Source organism: Nilaparvata lugens, chromosome 7, assembly GCF_014356525.2.
Source record: "Nilaparvata lugens isolate BPH chromosome 7, ASM1435652v1, whole genome shotgun sequence".
NCBI classification, from domain to species: domain Eukaryota; kingdom Metazoa; phylum Arthropoda; class Insecta; order Hemiptera; family Delphacidae; genus Nilaparvata; species Nilaparvata lugens.
In genome coordinates, this window is record NC_052510.1 from 30,933,657 (window position 1) to 30,959,632 (window position 25,976).

The 25,976-nt window shown below is 34.1% G+C and overlaps 1 protein-coding gene across 1 annotated transcript; it reads left to right on the plus strand.

The window, feature by feature from the left end:
* The first annotated feature begins 4,530 nt into the window (after positions 1-4,530).
* LOC111054106 (chromatin modification-related protein eaf-1-like) lies at positions 4,531-24,323 on the plus strand. The gene is made up of 4 exons (XM_022341074.2): positions 4,531-4,664; positions 20,000-20,151; positions 21,248-21,348; positions 22,589-24,323. The coding sequence occupies exons 1-4, from the start codon at positions 4,643-4,645 to the stop codon at positions 23,976-23,978; spliced, it is 1,665 nt and encodes a 554-aa protein (XP_022196766.1). The 5' UTR covers positions 4,531-4,642; the 3' UTR covers positions 23,979-24,323.
* Positions 24,324-25,976: the final 1,653 nt, after the last annotated feature.

Genomic DNA, 25,976 nt, shown 5'->3' on the forward strand with positions numbered 1-25,976 from the left:
ATTTCTTAAAGTCGGATATTTTCTATCTAGTACCGTGAAGAAAATAATAATTACAGTGATAAGGCGATGGAGTCTAGATGTAACAGGAATTATTCTCACACTCTAGCAAATTTTGTGAAACCATTAATTATCCTGAAGTCTTGCAGATTTCTATTATTATCAACCAATTTTACAAGGATAATCCATAGAATTGTAATACCAATTGTTAAAAATAGATTAACATTATTTAATATCAATTACCTAGGAGCCGACCCTAAATAATGGGAAAAAGGAAAGGAGGAAGAAGAAGAATATCAACTACCGTACCTAATTGTTAATCAATTTCGTTTAGGCTCACACCTGAAACAGAGTGATCTACATATTTTATTGATGGATTTTTTGTACCTACCTACCTGCTTCAATCTAGCATAATTACTGTTATTAAAACACCACGGATCATTGCATTGAAAAGCAATAGTGTGAAAATAAAATTGAACATTGAACTGTGAGAACTAGAATATAAAAATCTGGTGTGGTACACTCACACAAATTTCCTTGCTCATTGAACTGAAAGCCTCATTCTAAAGAGAATAATTTAGGGGAATAACATGATGACGATTGGCGGCAACATATTTGAAACTACGATCAGACTACTCTATATATGTATATATAACTAGCAGGAACCCGTGCTTCGCAAGGATCTATTTTCAAACTTGATAATCTGAAAACTTGACGTAATGAAATCTTGAAGAATTGAAAATAGGCCTATAACCATCCTTGGTTAATTAAGAATCTAGCCTATATGCAAAATTTCAAGTTAATTAGTCCTATAGTTCAGACGTGATGATGCGGTCAAACATAATTTTCCTATCCGTACGTGTATAAGCCAACTCTTTATTATTTTATTATAGATATGGTTAACAACTGCAAGAGATAGGAGTGTGGAACAGAATAGTTGTGAAACTATGATAGCGCCAGAAGTGTCTCAAACACAATAGTAGGTACTACAAGAACTCTTTGAAAGTGATTTGTAAACAAAATGTTAAAACAACAGAACTGAAAGTTTTCAACCTTATCATTCTACCTCCATTTAGAGAGGCTTTTGTTTGAGCCGAATGATATCTTCTATCTTTTATATATATATATATGTATGTATATATAGGTAGTTTGGAGTTAAAGTGTAGTTGATTGATACCAGCTGTAGATAATGGTTCCTTAGAAGACCTATACAAATAATATATATATATATATATATATATATATATAATATATATATATATATATAAATGTCTGTCTGTGTGTTTGTTCCCTATGACTTGAAAAATACTTGACATAACGGCATGAAACTTTGGGAATATGTTGAGTGAATATTGGGGATGATTTCTGACCACAAATTCCAATAGGGTGGCTAATAATGCTTATTTATTAATCCATTTTACAGACCTATGTTTTCGAAATTGGTATTACAACGGTAGTTTGGAGTTAAAGTGTAGTTGATTGATACCAGCTGTAGATAATGGTTCCTTAGAAGACCTATACAAATAATTATCACTCCCCTATCAATGAGTAACCGGAAAATGTTGGAAAAAAAAATTATTTACCTCATGGAAGAGAGTTGTTCATATTGCATTCATAAATGGCAGAATAATTTACAATTTTTTTTAAATTTAGCTTAGCTTATATTCATCCTAAAATGGAAGATGGAAAGAATATGTAATTCTGTTTGATTCATTGTACATCGCATACTTGTAAAGTGTGACATGAGATACATTGACTTTTTGGCGGTACGAAGTTCACCAGGTAAGCTAGTTGTAAATAAAGCCATTAATTTTGAGTAGTTCAATCACTTCCATTATGGACACTGAATACATTACCTATGGACAATCAATACGTATGAAATTTATTAGCTACAAATAAAAAACTTTGATTGAAGTGACCCCGACTACTACAATATGAATAACCATTAGATCAAATATAAGAAATTACTCATATCTCTCATCAACTCGTACTTTTTGTTCACAAAATATTAACACAAAAATATAATTTACATTGAATGAACTCACGGCTAGTACCGTACTCAAGTTTGTCTTTTTCTGGCCGTGCTACAAATAAATTTAGGTTTATGTTTGACATCTCATTTTTGTAATCTTGTTGTCTATTAAGAAATTTTTCAATGTGATCTTTGTTTCCAATAAAATTTGAATTTGAAAAAAGAATTATCAACAAACTCCTAACCAAAGAAAATCTCTGTGCTCTGTTCTAATCGGAATGTAACAAAGGAACAAACACATGGCAAGCTAGCGCTTTCGATCCAAAGAAAATTAAATTCGATCAGCTGATTGATAAAATTATTTTAAGCTTTCCAATGATTACAACATATGTTAGAATATCATGTGTCAATTATCTCAGTTCCATATGGAATTCACCTTACCATGTTCATAACCTTACTAAATAGGATCCTTTTTCATCCTTTGAAACCCTTAGAGGCAAAATATCTCAAATTCCGTTCTTAGTGCGCGTCTAGCATGTTTGAAGAATATTTGTGCAGAGTTTTAAGTCTGTAGGCCAATTAGTTTGAGCTGTAGTGTGATTTTACATGAAATTTTCAAAAATGCCCTCTCCTGGACCCCTCTCTGCTCCTGGTCGGATTTTTTCTGCATAGATCTATTTTTTTTCGTAGCTGAACCAAAAAAGTTCCTCATGACTTTGCTGTGCAATGAGCGGTTAAAAGTACAAAATTTTTTGGGGGCCCCAGCTTCCTCAGGGGGGCAAATTCCTGAAAATCCTTTCTTAGTGGATGTTTTGAGGCTATCATAAACAATTGTGCAAAATTTCAAGTTTGTAGGCTCAGTAGTTTGGGCTGTGGTGTGATTTCAGTCTGTCGGGGCTTAGCCTTTTATAGATATAGAGAAGATTGTTTTCAGAGTACTTTTCCCTTTGTGTAAATTGTGAAATTCAATGATTTTTTAAAAGTCATCAAAACAGCTGTTCTACAGATGAAATATCTCGAATATGTGATCTTTTTATTAACTGCTCTACCTACCTACCTACCTCAAGCACGAGAAGGAGGTTACAAAGTCCATTTCTTAAGGATGGGGTGGATCCCCCATTAGTTTCCCAGGAAGGAGATACAGGGTATGAAGTTGAAAAAAATCGGTCGTCATTTTTTAGAAAAACGTGAAAAACATGGTTTCTTAGTAATTATCCGCCATTTTTCTCAAGAATATTATGGAGCTCTTGCAATTTTCCCAGAAATGAGACTCATGTCAGTTGATAGTGCTTATAAATAGCTATCCATGATATAGATTTCAAGAAAATCGTTAGAGCCGTTTTCGAGAAAACCGTGAAAAACATGGTTTTTTAGTCATTATCCGCTATTTTGTCCGCCATCTTGAATTTAATTTCATTGAATTTCTTGTTGTCGGATCCTCATGGTATAAGGACCTTAAGTTTAAAATTTCAACACACACACACACACACACACACACACACACACACACACACACACACACACACACCACACACACACACACACACACAAACCCCCAAAAACACTTTTTTGTACTCAGGGGACCTTGAAACGTATAGAAATTTAGAAATTGGGGTACCTTAATTTTTTTCAGAAAGCAATACTTTCCTTACCTATGGTAATAGGGCAAGGAAAGTAAATATGACTGGGGAAAAATGAATTTTATTTTAAGAATAGATGAGAATTCTGGAACGTAAGAATAGAAGATGAATATTGATTTTAAAGATGATGATCATTGAAATACTGTACTTGGAAGAATACAATAGAGATTAGTTTTTGTGTATTTATTTCAATGACATATCATGATACCTTGATACCTCCCTAGACAGGACTTTTATTTTAATTGGTTATTTACCGAAATATATTTAATATCCTATAAAAAGATACCTTCACATATTTTTGTAATGAAAAATGATGGAATTTGTGATACATTTTTCAGATGTTTCGCATTATCTCGATTCTGTTGTCTTCTGTTGTTTTGATGTCTTCGATGAAAAATGTTTGTTTGCATTACGCAATAATAATCAATTTATTTGTTATACTGTATGACAAAATATTCACAATAATATTCACGAATTTAGACAAACTATCTACATGTTTTCATCTATTTTCGTATTTAACCAGGTACAATGATAATTCAAAAAAGAGCGACAAAAGCTTCAGAAATCGGTCAATTTCCAATTTAGAATACACACGTTCGAATTGTCGATCATGATCCACGATATTAACTTATTCTACTCCTCAACTCAACTTTTATTCAGCTCATACTCCTTAAATAAGTGTCAACATATTTAGCACAACAACTTTCAATCCAAAATAAAGTGCGCCAATACCAGTAGCTGTAGCAGCTTCCTGAAAACGAACTGGTCAATTCTATAACATTATAATGAATATTCGAATATTCAATTAAGGACGGTACAGTTCACTAACCATGTAAATATTCCCATGCATCGATTCCCAGTTGATGCTTGTTTAGTGGCGCAGTGTGAAGTCCCTCTCCAAGCAGTTGTTGAATTTAGTGAAGAGACAGGAGAAGGGCGCCGTATAAAACGACGCCGGCATCAGAGAGTGGCATCATTACTCTCTTTGTTGGTGTCTTTCTTCGTCAGCTGCCGTCAACTACACACTGCCACCATGAGGTCGCCGCTGATCTTCGGTCAGTTACCTTCCTTCATATTTGACACCATCTACTGCTACTAATTCTACCACTTTCAGTTCGATCGGATTACTACAGTGCTTTCTTTTTCAGGTCATCAATCAATAATTACTCTCGGTGCTATTCAAATTTGTGATCAGAATCTAGTAAGAAATCATCTGCATTAATGAAAGTGAAAATTTGTGCAATTATATAAGAATTTGAGAACTCCATGCAGTGAGCATTCTATTTTAGTCTATTAGTGGTTGCTGTTGAGATTCGCGTCTGGTTTCGGTTCATAAGTGAAGCTACTAGATTAGAAATATAATAACTTCAAATAATTCTTATAAAATTATTAAAATAGTTTGGTTTCAAAAACTGGTTCAGTTTTCATTTTCGGCCATATTTAAAATCTTTTTATTGGAAAAACAAAGATGCTTTAAGTAGATGACTACCAATATCAATTCAATATCAATTTCAATTGGTTGAAATTTATCATTACTGGTGCTGCCTGAATATGAATAGATTGTAATGAAAAATAGGATAAATGGAATACATAAAAAGCCTACATAATTAAGGAACGAATCCAAATACATCAAGGAAAACAATAGAAATTACTTATATTCATTTGAAAAAGAGTAGGCCTACATAGGAGTTGAATTTATTTTCAGAATAACGGTAATGAATGTTGAAGGACTTTTTGATGGAGAAGATCACAAAAAGTGATAAACGATAGTCTCTTAAATACTTGGATATACAGTAATACTCGACGTCATCCAATACAGTAAAACTTGAATAATAATTTAAAATTCAATATTGATACATAAAAAGAACGCTTAGTTTCAAAAGATAAATGCTTTTTTATATTTCCGGTAAACTAGAACAATAAACAATTAGAATAAGACAATCAGAGTATTCTCTATTCAAAAGCAATGATCTACTAAATAATGATAATTCTAAAAATATTCATAACTCATTAAATAGTATTAATAATGAATATAATCATAATTATTCATTGTTTTGAGATATTATAAAATATAAATCATCTTCATAACAATCTGTAGAGCGTATTAGGGTAATGCAGATTTCCACTTTCAACAGAGATGGTCTCATTTCAAAAGCTCACTCTTTCATTGATGAACAATAACGATTTTACAATTCCAATGTATGATCAAATTGAATCATTCAATTTTCCACTTCAACTAAATCAGTAATCATTTTGTGTAAATTAATATAGTAGTGATTGATGCACTTATCATGGTGCTATAATTTTATGATGATTATTTATCAATCATAATAACTTATCATTTTAGTAGCATTCCAATTTTTGATCATGACGTACTGAAACCAATAGTGTATTTTGATAATAGATTGAAATCGTTAACAATACAGTTTACATTGATTTTCCATCACAAGACAAAAATAATGCGATTCGTGACGATTGTAGAATTAATGAAGAATAAAATATAGTAAATTTAACTCTTGAATAAAAAAATATTCAGGACATATTCAACATCAATATTATTGTATCACAATTTCCTGTTGAAGATTATTTTGAATGTCAAAAAGTTAATTCTGTTTGTTATGAGCAGCACTGATGCGGTGATATGGGTTCAAATAGTACCATTTATCATGCATTGCAATTCACAATTTATTACTATATTAATTTGTAAGTACCACATTGTTTGTAATCAAGATCCAGTATTGTTTTTCGTTTTTTTTCTCAATAGAGAAGTTAGCATAACATAAGACTGTTATCGATCTATTCTACGGCGAAGTGAATTTGGTATCGAAGTTTCTGTTTTGAAGAAGTGAACTATTATCGGGCCGTATTGCAGATACATTCATTCATATCCAAGATATGTATATCATTATCATTATCATTAGGGCTATCATTATCCAAGAAAATGGAATTTTACACTCGTTAGTTCCTTTCCAATCCACGTAATCCATGATATAATGTTTTCCTCTAACAATTTATCCCACTACCTTGGAGGATATTCATTTATCAAACTCTGCGCCTTATTTTCTGAACATGTCCACTCAACACTCGAGTATATTCATAATCCTAATATTTTGAGTTTGTTGTATTACTTCCATTGTAATAAGTTGTTATTGGTTGCTTGTTAGAATTTATGTCAGAAGATAGGATTTATTGAAAAAAAATCTGGTGTGGCGCACTCACACAACTTTCCTTGCCGTTATGAAAATTGATCACCTGACGCTATAGTGTTCACGCACATCTCAAGTCTACTATTCAAAGATATGAACCAGCTGGTGACAGGACAATAACGCTGGAGACACACGAAGTCTGCCATCTCTTCATAGTGAATGATTCAATAGAATCAACAGTTGTCAACAGTTTGCAATTGAAATAATAACATTTTCTCGAATTTCGAGCCTATTTTAAATTTTAGGTGAAAATATTACTGAACCTTAATTGTAGACATTTTCATGCAAAATCTTTTCCACTTCAAAGTTTTTGTTTAAATTGTATCTGAAGCCTGATAATTGGGAATCTAAAATCAAACTTTGCATAGATTGGGTGGAGCTCCTGGAAGTTATACAGGAATGAGACTTGTGGCAGTTGATATAGCTTATCAATGACTATTTTTGATCAAAATCGTTGGAGCCGTTTTCGAGAAAATCGCAAAAATCCCTGTTTTTGACAACATTTTCGCCATTTTATCCGCCATCATGGATTGCATTAGATCGAAATTGTTCGCGTCGGATCCTTATATTGTAAGGACCTTAAGTTCAAATTTCAAGTCTTTCCGTTGATTGGGTTCCATCATGATGAGAATGCATTTTGTGATTACCGGTATTCATGATAGCTATTGAAGGATTGGCAGCTATTACGTGGTTTTTGATAGAGCCACTCAGTCATATGTAATCATCTTGTTGATAACATATTATACACAACACTTTCCACGGTAATAAAGCAATACACTTTACAAAACTAACATCAAATCACGATAATGCTCTTGTGAAACCAGTTACGTAATATAATTGGAAAAAAGAGTTTTCTATTTCCAAGGAGGTTCTTATTATCTGGGCTATACTCCTGATCGATGACTAACATCCTACGTTTTCAAAATCCTCTCTGCACTGGAAAAACAATCAATATCGTCCCATTTTAATTTTGAAATGTTCTAAAATTTTTGTATTTCCCATCTATTCCTTTATATTCTCTTTATCTTGCAGTTTCTATCTCCTATTCAGCTATTCCACAATGTTTTTGTTGATTTTTAATATAGATTATTTTCCTATTTCCATTATTTTTACTCATATATCCATTTATATTCATTCTACATTTCTATATTTCCATTCATTGTACACTCTTCGACGTCTCTCATGATTCAACATTCTCGCTTATTACTTTATCAGTAAGAGGGAAATTGATATTTTTTTTAGAAATTGACAATTTAATTGAACAATTCGCTTAATTGGTTCCCTCATCATCAATTAAACGAGTCAGGATAAGAATCTGTTTTATGAAAAAGTACTAAAGGAGAGCTAGAAATTTAGTCTCAGGATAAGTACTAGCACGTACTATATGCTTCTCCTACAAGTGGTAACAAACAGCAACTCAGCCCAAAATGTATTTGCATCAAAGTGAGTTGGAGAAGTAAATTTTCTGTGAAACCTGAATACATTTCGAGAACAAAATTCAGTTTTGAAATCACACTGATGTTACGATCAGTTCGAAAATTAATGACACTGCAATATCATAACGGTAGGTAGTACAAAATAATCCTTCGAAATTAAATTTAATTGAACAGGACAACGTTTTTAAACAAACATGTATAATTATTTGCAACTGCTTGGAAATAGCCAGACTTCAATTATTGTAAAGATTGCATACTAGACATCATGCGTGGGTAAACTCTTCATTCTTAAGTTTTAAATGATGTAGGCCTACACCGCCGCGTAATGTGTATCCAAAGATGCACGCAAGCCGACTCACACTCACACAGCACAGTCATATAGGTTCAGTAAGAATTCTATATAAAAAGTTCTCACGCGCTAGTCTTGGCTAATCCTCTCACATTCTCCAAGTACAAGACATTTCGGATGAAAGTTTTATTCGACCTTAGTCTCGAAATTCAACGAAAGGAACGAAAGCTCTAATGATTTTCCATCTGGTAGATGAATAATTCAGACAAGTTTGATCAATAATTCAGACAATGGTACGAGTATGTAGGACTTAATGTGGTGTAAGTTGGAAGGTAGGCTATAATGAACTTGAAGTATTGTTTCGGAAGATAATCGTTGACTTTGAAATGATGAACGGACACTGGAACAACATTTTTGAACTCGTGTGAATTGTGTGAGGGACACTGCACTAGGTCACAAAAATATAAATGATTTGACGATACTTTCCGAATATTGATAATAATCAGCTAGACAGATCGTTAGTTCAACCAGAGAGACAGATTCCATAAAAAACCTTTCTAACTCGGGTGAAAATGATTTACAAGATTTACTTCTTAAATGAGTGGGTCTTCCGAGAATACGGTAATATTGAAACTGAACAGAGTACTTACAAAACATTAAGCTTCAAATCAATGAGAAGCTTTTGCTGCTCCATCAAACGAGTGTTAAATGCTATATTGCAAAAGCTGAAAAACGTTTTCCAAACTATGTTTCTCTAAAAACGTGTTTAATCGTTTTAAAAATTTCAATTTTGTATTTCACTCTATTGATTTTATTACTTTTGAGGTAGGACTTTTCACTTTAACATATTAGGTAGAGAGAAGAGTCCATAGAAGCAGTGTTGAGATAGTAACATCATTGAAGTGTCTCTTTATAATACGGTATATTCTTTCTTGATTTATGTTTTAAATGCATGCTTCTTAGCCCCACTGATCTCACTTTTTTAGTACTTACCTATATCTTTTGTTTGATCAACTCTTTCTGTCATCACGATTCTATCCCAATAGATTATTCGTTTTATTCGATTTTCTCGTGGTGGTCATTTCAGGACCTGTTCAATTCATATTGATTCATTGTATAATACCTGCCCTCCTCATGCTGAACCCAAATTATATATATAATAAAGAAATAAATTAATTAGATTATTGAATAAATTTAATTTATAATATTTAATTAAAAAAGTTATGCTCCGAATGTTCTATACAGCATTAAGTATCTGTCCTTGCCAAGTCTCTCTCAGCATGCAGAGGAAACATTTTCTTCCTATTTAATGTTCTGCTTCCTTATATTTTGGCCATCCTTTCACATGTGTATTTGCTTGAAATTTCTAACGAATTAATACTAGAGAGGAAGTGGAGATATGTTGAAGCATGTTACCATCTAGGACACTCCTACTGATGCTGTTGCTCCTGTGATATGTTGCTGCTATACACAAGTCGTCTTAGCCACAAACTCACGGTATATTTATTACGTTGATGATTATAACATCCGCCTGCTGGCTTGAGGCCCTTTCTCTTAGCAAGTGCTAAGGTCACGACATTCGCCATACAAAACTTTCGTTTTCAACAGTACAATAAAATCAAGTAAATAAAACAGCCGATTTTTCCATATCAGGTGAACTGATGGTGACATCAGACTGCACATTAAACATATCAGCTGCATTTTTTCCATGTTATATTGTATTATACGGAAGAATACCGTACTGCTGCTTTTATGAGATCATGTTAACTTTCTTCCACAACAGACCGCTACCACACGTACAATTAATTTATAGCGCGATCTATTGATTACCTTGTTGGATAAGTTCACTCGATAATTAGATATACTGGGTTGTATGTCGAGGCAAAAATCAACAATTATTGTGCTATTCACGTAAGTTGTAACACACTATCTTGACGGTAATTCGTATGTACTGGTTTTCGTTGATGAAAGTTTTAGTTTTATAACAGACTGACTTGTCTGTTGATTGCTTGCCACATCTTTCATGGAGGTGGTTTGATTGAAACTATGCTATCAACTGCTAATTAATTACTCTCTCACAAGAAGTTATATGATGGCATTTCGAACTAATATCAGAGATGTGAGAAGCAACATTATAAAATTACTACACGTTACAGCACAAATTAAGTGGTTGAATCATGGCTACCTTGTTAAAATCGTTTCACAGTTCTCTGACATAAATAAAGGGGTTCTATAACCCTGAATGCTATCTCTCAAGAAACTGCTTACCCTTGCGCATTTTTCATGGTAACTCATTTCAGACGTCAAATTAGTCTGGTCAAATGGTATCATGAATACAATTATTCAATGAAAGAAAATAAACCAATTCTATCGGCAAGCATTGTTTAGAGGATAATCAAATCAATGAGGAGTAATAAGCAGACTTTACATAGAAATTTCCACTCCAATTCAAAAACTTACCATTTTACTTTTTATGCAGGGGGTGGATTTTGAACCATTGTTATCGACTCTCCAACAAACTGTATCCATTGTTCAAACTGTATCCAACAATCCAACACCAACCAGTATCATGCAAGTATTTTTGTTTTAATTCTTTCTACAGTCCAAACCCAACGAATACATTACTTTGCTTGCTGTAAAAATGTCTTATAGCTAATTCGTTGAAAAATACGATTTATTAAAATATAGTTTTCTCGTGAATAATGTTGAGTTCTCTTGTTACTACCCCATGGTTTACCCTTCCATGCTATGGATTTCATATATTTATTTATTAATTAATTTGTACAAAATCAATTAGGCCTATCATTCATGTAAACTACATCACGGTTTGTCAATTTTTATTATAATCCCATTACGAGTTGCTCAAGTTGGGTGTGTTCTGTATCTTTTTTTTAGAATTTCTGATTAAACTCCGTTTAATTATTTACTCAGCGTTGTTCAATTAATTATCGGCACGCGAGATTTCACGAAACTGGTATCATGTACAAATCAGAAAGTTTAGAGCGAACTAGGCTGAATTACGCAATCGGAGATTTAATGTTTGAGATACCGATCGGTCAAAGCCTATGATTGTTCAAAGTATCATTTCAATTCGAGAATGAATGAAAGAAGGTCAGGAAGTGGAAGCCGGAAGAGAAATGCACAAGTCTGATAGAAGTATAATGGATCTTTTCATCTTTCCTCGTATTACCTGTTGCAGTCAATTCGACTCCAAACTGGATACCGGCTCTGACAGGTTCGCTATGTAAATTCAGATGGTCCACTATGTAAATGTAAATGCTATATTGCACTATAGTCTCTTCAAGTGATCGACTAACAACTACTATTCATTTTGGTGAAGTGTGGCTTTCATCACGATTCTATATTCATTCATCTAGTCTATTCATTGCTGTTCATCCATTGATAGACATTGACAATGAATGGACGATTCACTTCTCTAGTACGAAAATACTATGAGATTGACGAGATCAACTTATGTGACTTATGTGATCCTCGTTGCAACGCCTAAAGCCTCATGCCCGCTGATGAAAGATTTTTTCTATCTTCAAATAATAGATGATTTGAGTCCAAATAAATTATTGTCGTTGATCGAAATGGAATTCATACTAACGAATTTATTAGGGCAAAAAAGACTACTCAATGTATAGTAGGCTCCTGTAAATTTTGGGAGAAGTTTCATTTACAATGATATTTAAATATAAAATTATTTTTATATGGAACTCTGAATATCCAGAAAAAGGAAAAAATGCGATTTTTTAGTGAAGACAAAGAATTTTTAAATACTGTAGTCGTGTTTAGGATCTAGGTACGTAGGTACTAGGTAGGTTAAGAGGATAAATGACAAAATAAATAAGGGTGCCGATATTGATGAATCAATCAAACCCATTACTGACATTGACCCCTGAAGAGATTGAAAAAAAATCAAACACAAAAATCGTTCACATATTTCTGAATTACTAACCGATTCAAACTAATAAAATTTGAATGAGTGCTTCAACGTCGTCAAGAAAAGACCAATTAGATTAATGGTGATAGCTTGAGCTAGATTAGGCTTTTTTCAGTGTTGTTAACGTCACTATGTCAAAGGAAACTCGTATATCCGTGTATCCTTTGCTTGGTAATTAGTCATTTGAATAAGTAATCAACTGTTCGTTGAATAAAGAAATTTATTTTGAAGCGTAATTTAGCTAAAGTGATGTCGTTTTATGTTGAGTGACGTAACCAGATGATATCAGTTCACCTACATTTGATAATATTTTAGTTTATAGTCGAAAAAATTCTTGCTCTACATAAGATCATCTTAGAGACGACAAATTATTTCCTCAAGTGTAAGCAGGCATGATGCATCAATGGAGTGAGATCGTAGATGGTGAATTAAATAGATCTTAATAAATTCTCAATGGATGACTGTGATATTGAAGATGACTCTCAGTTTTCAGATATATGATGATGGTAATGAAGAAGAAAGTTCTCCAGAAAGTGAAACGGAAATTGAAGATGAAAGCTGTCAAATTATCTGAAAAGTGATTGAGATTTATATAGTGAGAATACAGTGCGAATAAAAATTGTAAAACTCTCCCTTGATTTAGGTCTACTCCAAACCTCCACAATATTTCAATGACCTTATTTCTCATCACATTATTTCGAAAGCTTTGTAGGAAACTTAAATGTCCTATGATTTTTTGTCACAGTATATTTAAATTGATGAGTTGTATAAAAAATAATTCTTCTCCAATTTTGAGAAGATGAACCCCAAAAAGAGCAATTCTAGCATGACCAGGAGATAAATTGAAAAACCATGAAACGCAAAAAATCCTAATATGTACCAAAATTTAGATCAACCTTGAGCATTGATACATTTGGGTCAACTCGAAAATTGGAGCAAGCATCTTGCATTATTTTATATAGGAAATAAATCTTATTCACAAGATTGGGAACAGTACAAGATGATTGCTATCCTTGAAGTACCCACTTTTGAAAGAATTCAGGTGAAGATTATATGTAGCTTTGTAGGCTATTACTCTTCCCAGTATTATACTTGGAATATCGGGGCACCGAGCTTCGCTTGTTATTTTTATTTATTGATAAACAGAACACAATTCTTTAAAATGATCGTTTATATTTTACAGTTGGCTATACGTCAGCTTATGAATTTCAGGGATGAGATATTTTGATTTTCCACAGACGCACTTTTTTATTATCCACAGACTACAAAAGTCTCATCTGTTTTTCCAAGGATGAATTATCCTTTCCATGTCCTTCAGCGAGTTTTCCCTGGGATAAGACCTAGTGCAATCGAATTTTCATATCATAAACCAACTGTGTTCCAAATTTCGTGAAAATGGTTAGAGCCGTTTTCAAGATCCGTTGGACATAAATAACCATAAATAAATATAAATAACCAAATATGAAAATACAGAAATTGCTCGCTTAATATGATAGGATATAAGTATTAATTTGTTCCTTTCCAGTTCAATACTGCTCTCTTAATACTATCCCAATTCGTGACGTGAAGTTCTCAACAGAATTCACATTTGGTAGAAGACATACATGCAAGGTTCTTTCCCGCATAGAGTAAGGGTTATTGTCTTATGATACACAATACATAGATTTTATTGTATCAATCAAAGAATACTAATCTTGAGGCTGTTTATTAATGGAGACAGTAGAATGGCCAACATTGTAAAATTGAGAAAAGAAGAGCAAAGTAAAGAGGCAGGAACAAACTTAAGCAAAATAAAGAGGCAGCAACAAAAATGTGCACAGAAGAAAATTATAGCAGAGTGAAGAAAATGTTAGACCAGTGAAGAAGAATGAAGAAAATTCAAGCAAATTAATGTGAATATAAGCGCCGAAAAGTATAGAAGGAGAGTAAATTGAAGCAATAATCCAACAAATTTGAAATCCATCTTTGAGCACACAATCTTATACCCTTAGGATTCTATGTTTTATCGTCTGCAGCCTACCAATTTCTTTTATGGCTTTCGATTGTATTTTTATTGTAAGATACACCATACCGTTTTGCAATAGTGTTTTGTAAGGATGGTACAAGGTTTTGGCGGCTAGTGAGTACTGTAACTAAAGTACTGCACCAGATAGCATTTATTCTTCTGTTGAATGAGCTCTGTTAGTTTGATTGTGAGCTCGTGACTGAAAGTGCATCACGCTCAGGTTAAACGTTCAACTCACGAGCAAATCTTGTCCTCTCATCCGTGTCGGCTCCGATTCACGCTGCTGCAGCTGTTACCGGCATAACAAACGACACGGGTCTCTATAAGCAAACAGCTAAAATCCCTGGATGAGTGTAATTTCTTATGGAGTTTCGAATATAGCGCTTGTCATCTCCACTGTTTCATTGCGCTACTACATACTTGTAAGCCAGTACACTCCAATATAGTAGGATACATTTGAACAGCTCTAAAGCATTTGCAAATTACCTACTAGCAGGAATTGCGAAGAACGCAAGTTTGTTATGGCATTATTTAATGTGTTCTGCTTTTTGCATCTTCATTATTCTGCCTGTCCTTCAATGAAAATTCTGTCATAATCACAAGCATCGATTCTTTTGTGAAAACCTGTTGATACCAGATTTTAACTTTAGTAAATTATCGTCTTCATAGATGGGCCTACTTGTAATTTGTATTGCCCGCATAATTGAACATTATAAAATGTTTACTTGACTATCCAATGTCAGGAAGTTATTTTTCCATCATAAGAATACTAAGATTTTATATGATTCTTTATCATAACTTCAAATTTATTATCTTACTCAAAAACCATAAATTTTTTTTAAAAATTAGAATGATCGAATCCATATAAATAATAAAAATGTCTACCGTACTCGTAAATCGTAGTATCATGCTTTTTATTACGAAATTTCTTCAGGAAAATAATAGGTACCTAATTTGAGTAAGAATGTTAGAGATGACTTAGAGCAAACATGATTGAGCATTCCACTGAAGAAAGTAGGAAGTTTTTTCAATACGGACGTGTATGTCTGTAAATAATTATATATCTGATTTGAAGAAAGGCACTTATTACAAAAATTGTATTGTTTGCCAAATAAAACTCTCGATTGAAAGTAGGATGAAAGATGACGTAGCCTATATGAAATGGTGATAGGTAGAATGATTATGTCACACTGTTATGCATACCAAATGGAGAATTACTTGAGACCAATCTATGAAAATCATCCATTAAAGCAATGAAGCTTGTAACGATATCCTTTCCTTTCTTTTTTGCAAAAGATTACGGGAGCCTTGATATAATAATTTCCATAATCTCTTCACAATTTGCAGCTTGACAGGATCATAGAGTATTATCTCAGATTTGATTGATGAATTACTTAGTTTGAGGGATATAAATTGTAGTCTGGATGATTTCTTACAAAGTACGTAGGAGTAGATGTGGAGGGAGCCAAACATATTCCTAATCGTTGATATCGATTATTGTAAATATACCCAAAAGTCACTACTAATCATTAAACTTAAGATTAATTAGATTACATAACCTCATGGGTGACATTTAGGCATCTTTGTATTATATTTCTATTCTGAAGGTTATGTAGCACAAGGCTCCCAATAGAAATCTCATATTATCATTATGCTATACTTTCTTGATGCTTTTATCAAGTGATTTGTTGAATACAATAATAATATTGTAGACTGAACCTAGAAAACATAAAACTTGTTAATTAGAATTACATTTCATCTTCCACAAACGATCAATCTACTGTTGGCCTAGCCTACGGTACTGGAAAGACAAGTTATTGAGAATCTTGTATCAAACTGATTTTGAGCGCCAGATTGATTTTTACAAAAATATCTCTGATTTCTGATCTACAGTACAACTGATAGGGAATTTTTCAAGAAGCGACATTGTCAAAGTGCCAAATTGCACGTTTCCTCTGTAGGCCATTCCTGATTTCGCAGTTAATTAATTGTTATGTGACGTAAATCCAAAGGTTAAATTCATGACTTATTTGAACTCAGTGGTTGTGAAATGCTTTTAGCACTTACACCAATAATATATATATAAGATACCGGTACTCACAGTACCGTGTTTATAGCTGGAAGCACTTCATCCAATACTATCGTTATTCTCCTTTTGTTTTCTACAGGACTTGCTTATCATAAACATCTATCAGTTCCTTATAATTATGCTTCTCCATCCAAAATTTTAATTTTTAAATTTATTTTTGCAATAAGCTATAGTTCTAAATCAGTCAGGAAACACAAATACCAACTGTTTGTCAATGCCGGCCGGGTTGGTCTAGTGGTAAGGAGCGTTACAAACCTCGGTCTGCTAGCACCGCCTGACTCAAGGCATAGAGTAAAGAGCACTATTATTCCTGTCATCTCTGGTCAAGGGTTCGAATCCCATCAATGGCATGAACGTTTGGTCACCTCATCAATTCACCAACGAACCCTCGCACTCCCAAAGCTCATGTGGGCATCATCCGCAATTAAAGAAAAGATAGCAGTAGATAGATGTTAGGCTAATATTGTAAATATGAGGCTATATGAATTACATAATATCTATGATATTAAATAATACTACTATATAATATTTAATTATCACACAAACACCGAACAGTTTCAATATGGTAATCGGTACTCTTTTTACCCATGACATACATTGAGAATATTGCCATGTAGCTTATTAATAAACTTACAACAAGCTTAGGTAGGTACTTATTTGAATAATCTAGTACAATATTGAAAAAATAATTTTGTTAAATTTGATTTTTGATCCATGAGCAACTTGAATCCAAGAAGATCGATTTAGCATAAATGAACTTGGAAAAGTTATTTTTCTCTCTTCGACAGATACGGGCAATATACCTAGAAACAATCCAATTTATAAAATAAGTATCAACTTCAAATTATTCAAAAGTATTGTGAAACAAATATGATGATCTTAAAATATGAAGACTATAGGCCTACTCTCAAATTTGTTACGCTGACATAAAATTATAATGTTGCATTGTTGCTAGAAAAATGTTGAACCAAAGCAAACAAATACTGTAGGTTATATAGACTTATAGGTTGTATGGTTCATAGCATGACCGAGTTTTTAGTATATAAAGTGATGTAAGTCCAGAAGTAGACATAGTAATGCTGCACTGCACTTTGAGTTGCCGGCTAGTATAGCCTCAGGTTGTCAACAGTCAACTGTGCCCGATCATTATCGCTGTTGTTCTTTCTAATTCACGTTTACAAATAAGTCTTGTACTGTCCTAGTTAATTTGATGATCTGTTTGGCCAGCAGTGGACAGAAAAATTTCATGATTTAGGTAATAGTTGCACAATAGTTCTCTAGGTAATTGGAATGGTTGAGCAGTAATTTTGAAAGTTGAAATATTGGTAAGAAATTGAAAGTGCAAGTTGTATTCACTTCAATGGGTACAAAGTTGCGCATCTTTCTTCTCTCCTGGTTAGAATGAGGAGAGGTGGATATGCTTTAAGAGATACATACAACAGTACGCTGAACACAATGATAGTCGAAAAAAGTAAAATAATAATGAAAATTGTCATTGGGTTTTAATATCAATCTCACACAGAGAATCACATAGCCTCATTCCAATTTAACCTATTTATTTTAATTCTCTGTTTTATTTGAAGGACGTTTTATAAGTATCCATGCTTTATCTCTTGACACCAGTGAAATACACCAGTTTACAAGATAGGCCTACTTGAAAAAAATTCTCATTAAGACTTGAAAAGCGGTTGAGTATCGGCTATTTTAGAAGCAAAAATTGTGATCTTATCTTTTATTTGATCTTGTTACTTAACTCAAGTATTTGTAGAGGAACTACACATATACAGATAGAAAAAGTAAATCACAGACAGTTCTCAAGTAGGAGATTTTTAATGGGATGTTGTCAGTAGTAGTCGATAGATCTATCACATTCAAACAGGTTTCCAAGAATGGAGTAGGCGTTCGTTCACTTATTACATTCGTTGATGTATAATGAATGAAAAAAACTGACAGAAAAGTAGATCAAAGTAAAAGTAGAAGTTTGTAGATCTCAAATTACAAGGCTATCACTTCAAAATTAGTGCAGGATTCAGGCACTCGAATGGAACCAATCCTACATCTGCTGCTCAAATTGAAAGAAGCCACTGTGGGCTAATAAACTTGGTAATTTCACTAAACGTTATATTGATTTTTGAAGTTGTCAGACTTGTGGGTTAGGCTCATGATCAGAGTAAGTACTAAATTGATTGATCAACTAAGCATTCGTATTTCGAGCTCTCCAATTCATTATTGACTTGTGCAAATCTTAAATCCTTTTATTTATCTGTATACTCTGTCTCGAATGCTGATTCAGAGTCGGCTCCAACCTGTGAACATAATCATTAAAGGAGCCATAATCTATTACTCGCGCTTCGCGCTCGGCAGGGGGCTTCACCTTCTGCTCCACCGGTGAGTGGGTAAGCAGCCTCCACGCTTCGCGCTCCTGGCTGGGAGGAGGGCTTCGCCCGCTCAATCACCTTTTACAACTGTAGAGCCATAATCTATTAATTCCTATTCCTATTACTTAAGCAACACATTAGCATCATTGTGGGCTTCAATGATCTAGCATTAACAATAGCATATTCCATAAACTCTAGTAACTCACTTATACTTGAGTACAACAGTCATAACCTTATCATTGAGTTATCAGTTGATTATTTGTCATCTTGTGAACCGAATTCCTTAAAGTTCCATGAAATAAATTCATGATGAAAATGAAGGCTGGAGATATGAATGTCATTGTTAAGAATTTACCCAAGAGAGTTTCTATTGAGAAACAATTGTATTAAAGAAACATCGTAATCGTATGATTAGTAGGAGGAAAATATCAAAATAATACAGCGGGCTTTTCATTTAAATTACTCTGAATTTAAAAATAGTGGAATATTCTATCATTTAATTATAAGGGATTGTTTAATTAAACCAGTTTGAAAAACGGTTACCAGTGTAAGACTGATGATTACAATCACGACTATTCTAAATAAGCCGTGACAGGGATCAGGCTTAGGAACACAAAGAATAGAAGCTTATCAATACAGTTGCTACCTACCCGTAATTACATACTGTCTGAACGGGATAATGGGGTAATTACGGCTGCAGTCTACTGTACATTCTCAAATCAGTTAATTCAGACAATTCTCTGCAATAATTCTCTTGTGAAATATGAGTGAAAGTTCATGGATTAATATAGACACCTAGTCTATAGTCTCAAGTGCGGTCTGATATAATGATTTTAATTGAATAATAGTTAAATAAGGTCTTGCTTGGTATGTGGGACAAAGAATATTTGACGAACCAATATTTTTCACATCAGTCACTGTTAAAACTCGTCAATCATCAATTTAATCAAACGAAATCAGGAGTCATCCTTATCCTAACTATTAATTAGGCTATACGAACTATTTATAATTTTTATTCTAATAAGTATTTTATTGTTTCAGTACTCCTGTTAGCTGTTCCATCGTTGGCAGTAACGGTTGGAGAGAAGGACAAGAATGAGACTCCCTATTCGGAAGAAGAACATCCAAATAAAAGGCAGGCAGAATACAATCAATTACAAGCAGCTGGAGCCCAGTATGCCCCACAACAAGATGTCAGTATCATAATACATAATTCATGAATTATTTATCTTTATTCATTATCATTATATTGTATTTTGTGTGTGCAATAAATGTTTGAATAAATTGAAATTGAAATTATATGCTGGGAAAAAATAATGCATGGGTTAAGAAATTGATTGATTACTTTTTCAGTAATTAATTAATGAAATCGGCTCTCATAACTTGACTTTGCTCCAAGCTCAAGCAGCCTCAAAAATAGTTACTAATAATATCAAAATATTTGAGAGAATAATACTCAATAACTATGATTGGTATACTTACTCAATGTTAATCACAATCATTCCTTAAGTATTGTAGGTCGATGTTCATATAGACAGATATATAATCTGTTACATATCTCAAACAATTTAAGCCATAGTTTTCAATGAGAGAGACTAGATGACGCAAATAAAACTTCACAGTTGGAGCCCACCACCCTCAAGCCCAAAGAAGCATCCCCCTGAATACTCTAAAATTCAGTATCAACCCCCCCCCTACAGATGAGGGACCATCGTCAAATTATTATTTCGAACAGTGCTTACTTTTTATTTTCAACACACCACACAAAAAGAAACCACATCCACAAAATAAATCAATTACGCTGTCTGCGTGTTCGTCCTCCTCTGTGAGCACTAGGCGGGTATTGACTAATTTTAATGTGAATAGTGATAATAATCATCACTGACTATATTTTTCACTCGTATAAGAGTAGAGTTGCAAGTATATTGCATACCATAAGTTCATGATTGGCATAAAATGCCACAAATATGTGCTTAAATTTAAATAGGCCTAATACAGTAGTTCATTACTAAAAATCCTCTAGCATTAAACGGCCAATGTTAACAATGTTTCCGTAGTGTACGTGATATATTAGTACGTTTAGTACGGTAGCCTACATAAAACAAACCGAGTTTGAAGAAGTGGTCTGATATAAATTTATTTTTGAAAATATAAAATATTTTCTTGTTGGGGGTTGATGTATATAAATGTATCATGCCTATTCACAATGATAGTAAATTATTCTTATAAAACAGCTCTATCATCATGCTGACTGATAAATAATTATGGGGTTTTTCTTCTGTTTTCTAGGTGCCTCCAGAATTTTACAATTACTTGCAGCATCTGTCAGGGCAGCAAGCTGCGGCTCTGCCTTCGCAGCCTCAGCAATCTCAAGCAGCATTGGCAGGACGGTAAGACTCCTTCAATCATTGCAAAACTATAAACCAATTGGAATAAATTATATATTTCAAATAATTCGACATTTGAAAATGAGGGTCTCTTGAAAATTCACATCAGATCTATAATATTATTTATTGATAACTGTTTTCAAAACGGTAGCTCACCTAAAATTGGATTGTCAATCTAAATTTATAAAGAAACTTGAGAGCTATTGAATAGGAATGAAGGTTGAGATCTAGAAAAAACCTTATTCATTCAATATGATGACTCAGTATAAATATGAAAATATTCACAAATAACATCATCCACCATCCCTTCACATTAGAGATATTTTGATAATCATGATTGACATAATAATCAATGGAAGTGCCATCAGCTGATTTGTTGATATTTTGTCATCATTCTTGCTTGTTTACTTTCAAAGTATTGTTCATGTGAAAAAAATTAGAACTAATAATCAATTTAAGAGATGAATCTTGGAAAGAACTAAAAATGAATGTAAGGCAGACAATGAACTGCTCATTCTATGACACAAAATCATTACCTTTCGTTTTCAGCTGTGAGTTGTTTCTGTAGGGCGCATAAATATTTTTACTCAGCGACTCTTTTGGTTACGAATATTTTAAGGATATGATATGAGCACAAAGTATATTTCCAAAAATAATTATTAAATACAGCCTTGTTTGGTCACTCAAGTTGATTTATAGCAAATACTTTTCTTGCTACAAGACTATGTGGAAGGCCCTATTGGTCTCTAAAAAAGTAAACTCGTGTGACTTTTTGTTGGTGGAGAGTCCCTTTCGGAAAGATCCTACCTGTATTGATTACCTGTATCCTACCTGATACTGGCCAGAATTTGAGACGTCAATGAGCCTTACGTCTGTTCATACTGAAGCCGGGACCGACAATTTAACGGGTCAATCCCATAACAATTGAATGTAAATATATTATCATGAATAGTATGATACATTATTCAGACAAATTTAGATTTATATTAACAATCATATTTAACAAATTTGTAGGCCAACATTTGTATATAAAATAATCATAAATAATCCTTCCAAATCGATCTATGTGATTTCGAATGACGATCAACGTTTACCAAATTTTTATAAGCTCAAATTACTCTGTAGCTCTTGAAAAACTGTTTCTTTTATAATTTATTTCTTATTACAATTTGGTAGGTAATATAATATATAGTCAGAGTTTTGTGACTTCTCACACTAATTTATGTTCCTATAATTTTGACAGTGGTCCTCTACAGGCGTCCGCTCAAGGACAACAGTTGTTCGTGAACTACAGAGTGCCTCAACCCGGTGCTTTGGGTGCTGCCCAAGCAGCCCTCCCAGAGGAAGCGAGACTGAGTCCACAGGCGCTTGAACAGAGACGGCTGCAGCAGGAGTATGCTGACAGAACTCTCAGAGAACAACAGGAGCGTGCTCTTCAACAACTGTTCCAGCCGCAGCCGCAGGCTGGCCCAGCAACTCCGCCGTTCAGACCTCTGCCAGGTCTCACTGGAGCCGCTGCAGCCGCGGCTGCTACTGTCGCTCCGGCTCCAGCTCCCAGGCAATACACTCAACAGGAATTGAAAGCTCTTGCTGAACAACAGTACAACATTGCATTCGACCAGCAGCAATTTGTCATTGACCCCAACCTGTTTGCTGCACAGTTAGCTCAGGCTCAGGCTCAGGGACAGTCACCCCAAGCTCAACCACAAACCCGCCCTCAATCTCAACCTTCAGTCACTCCACTATCTGCACAGCCCCAGAGGTACTCCTACAGTGAAATCCAATTTGGCAACCAACCTGTTGCATCGCAGAGAGTCAAGTCACATGCTCCCAATCCTCCAACTCAAGCACAGCCTCAACAAGCTGCACCAGCTCGACCCATTGTCTATGTTCCTCAGCCACAGATCGAGTTCTACCCTGTGTACGAGCCACAACCACAACAGACGCCTTCTCAGCCTCAGCTTCCTGAACAGTATCTCATTGAAACCACCAAGCCCCAAAAACCATCAGCTGAGCGTGTTGTGTCAATTCCAAGGCCAAAACCCTCAGCCCAACAACAACAACAGCAGCAGCAGCAGCAGCAGCAATTCTATTATAGACCACAGCAAGTACAACAAGCATCATTCCCACGATACCAGGAGGACAACTCGATCAGGGGAAGTTCGTCATCAGCAGCGCCTTCTCGATCAGCAATTTACGTCTCAAAAGCTGGACAAAGCACAAAACCTCTGTACAGCCTGGCAGACTCAATACAACAGCAGTTTTCTGGAGCCAACACCCTCCAAGTGCAGCAACCTGGAAGACCCAACAGCCAGCATCCTCTATCCCAGTCTGAGCTGAACTCACTCCTGCAAGCTGGCTTCCAACTGTCCACTCTCCCAGAAGCTAGAAAGAATGAGGCTTATCTGTCAGGACCAACATACTACCGCCAACAGGCAAACAAACGCCAGAACAAGAGAGTGCCCCAACCAGTTCAGCTCACTGATGAGGAGCGTCAATCACTGGCTGAACAGGGCATCAGAAATCTCTACAGAGTAGAATCTTCAGAAAGCCAAGATGCACCCGTTACCTATGTCTTAGCTCTTGACAACAGTTCCTTGAAAGCTAACAGTAATTCGAGGAGGAATGCTTAAATTCAACCAAAAATATTTATCGGTAATTTGGCATGAAACTGACAAGAGAAAAAGACTGTTCATGATCAAATTACCATAATTTATATAAGATCTATATACATTGTACAGGATCCTTCGATTTTGAATTCTGTATGTTGTGTACAAAGATAGTTTTGCTTTTTTTGAAGCAATAAGTGTGTCTGGCATGTGTGCTTGCATGACGAATGTACAAATCCTTTCTCTAGCTTTATAGAAATTTATTACCATATGAAATCAAATTCGAAATGAACCCAATCATTTAATGTTTAGTTAGTAAGAATAGATTTAATTTTTTATGCAATAAATATATATTTAAGAATCTGACAAGTTCAACTTTATTATATTCCTGGAGATATAAATTCTCATATCATTCACCAATATTGATAAGTCCACCACTCTAACATCTGAAATATGAATGTCCTGTTTCCTACTTTACGCAATGAATAATACTCGTACTTATTTGCAATATCGGAAATAATTCGAGTTGAATTATATCACTCGAATTTAATTATGAAAAATCAACTATTCACTCGTATATTAATCTCATTATAATGCCATCCATTACAATTAATGGCAATCATTACCGTTAAAGTGCTGGGAAAAATTTAGATCCTCGAAATAAACTTACAATATTATTTATTATATGACACATATTAAATATGATCTTCAATATAGTTAATTAGATAATTGAATAGAACTCAATGGAGATTCTATAAATGAGATAATTTTCCCAGAGAAAAGAGAGGAACATAATTTATTTTCAAAAGTTGAATTATTTATTACAGTCAACCAACAGTAAAATAGTTTAGTTTCCCTTTCTAAGTCATGCATCATCAAACATTCAACACGTAACAATAGTGATGATCAATAATTCATGAATACATAAAAAACTATTTAAAAAAATGAAACTTATAATAAAATACATAGTTGCTTTGAATCATACCGATTGGTTTTGACTCCTGAATTGCATAAGAAAAACCGCAAAGGTGAAGCTTGTTCCAGATATCTGAAAACAGAGTAAATATTATTCTAAGAAAGTTTGCTATATTATGAAATGCTGAATTTATTCAACTTACTAAGAACTGCATAGATAAAAGTTCTAAGCAAAGCATTATTGTTTTATATTGTTTCTATTCCGGTAATGGGAATGTTCTAACGTATGTTTCTCTGGAACAGTTAACATTTACAATTTAGTAATTAGCATCAAAATAAACAGTGTAAACTGAGGATGCAGTTCTTGTTGTGGCTTGTATCATCCACATTGACACTAGCTCCATCCATGAGTACAGTGAGGGGTTGGAAGAGCTGAGGCTGCCGGACAGGCTCATGAACATAGGTACTGAACATGCTGGCATGACAGCAGCGTTGACCGTTGAGAGGCTGGGACAACTGGCAGATGGACTACATTACTCATTCTAGTACTGTTATAGTACTCATTATACCATTATAGTACTCGTTATAATACATTATAGTACTCATTATAGTATACACAGCCATGAAAGCTCTCCTGACGCTTCCTTTATTTTCCTATCTTGCCATTCCTACTTATTAACTTATTGATTCAGGATTATTTCCTTCGTATATATATTTTTTCTCATTAAAATGCTTACGAGACGGGCACGTAACGATTTATCTAGATTGACTTCTGATGAAGGAATGCATTTGAGTGAAGGCATAATGCACGAAGAGTACTTACAAAAAATTCCAAAATACAAATGTAAACTCGGGTAACAATTATTGTCTGCTCGACCATACCAATAATGAGGAGAGTTTTCCGCAGTTATCAGGTGAGTCTAATAATAGAATAAAGGTACGTGCTATGATTCATAGATCTGACACTTCTCTTCTCCCCAAGCTATCAGGAAAAGTTCACCCGTTTCACTTGAGAATGACATAATGAATCACAATCTACTCCAGCTTCTTCAAAATCTTGACTTAAAGGACTTCAATTTTTTTGAGAGCTCGAAAGCCGCAGCTAAG

What these genes read in the sequence shown, in the direction of transcription:
- LOC111054106 (XM_022341074.2), top strand. Translation starts at nt 4,643, where the DNA reads ATGAGGTCGCCGCTGATCTTCG. An exon ending in GAGGTCGCCGCTGATCTTCG is followed by an intron (nt 4,665 to 19,999) that starts GTCAGTTACCTT and finishes TTATTGTTTCAG; the next exon opens with TACTCCTGTTAGCTGTTCCA. An exon ending in CAAGCAGCATTGGCAGGACG is followed by an intron (nt 21,349 to 22,588) that starts GTAAGACTCCTT and finishes TAATTTTGACAG; the next exon opens with TGGTCCTCTACAGGCGTCCG.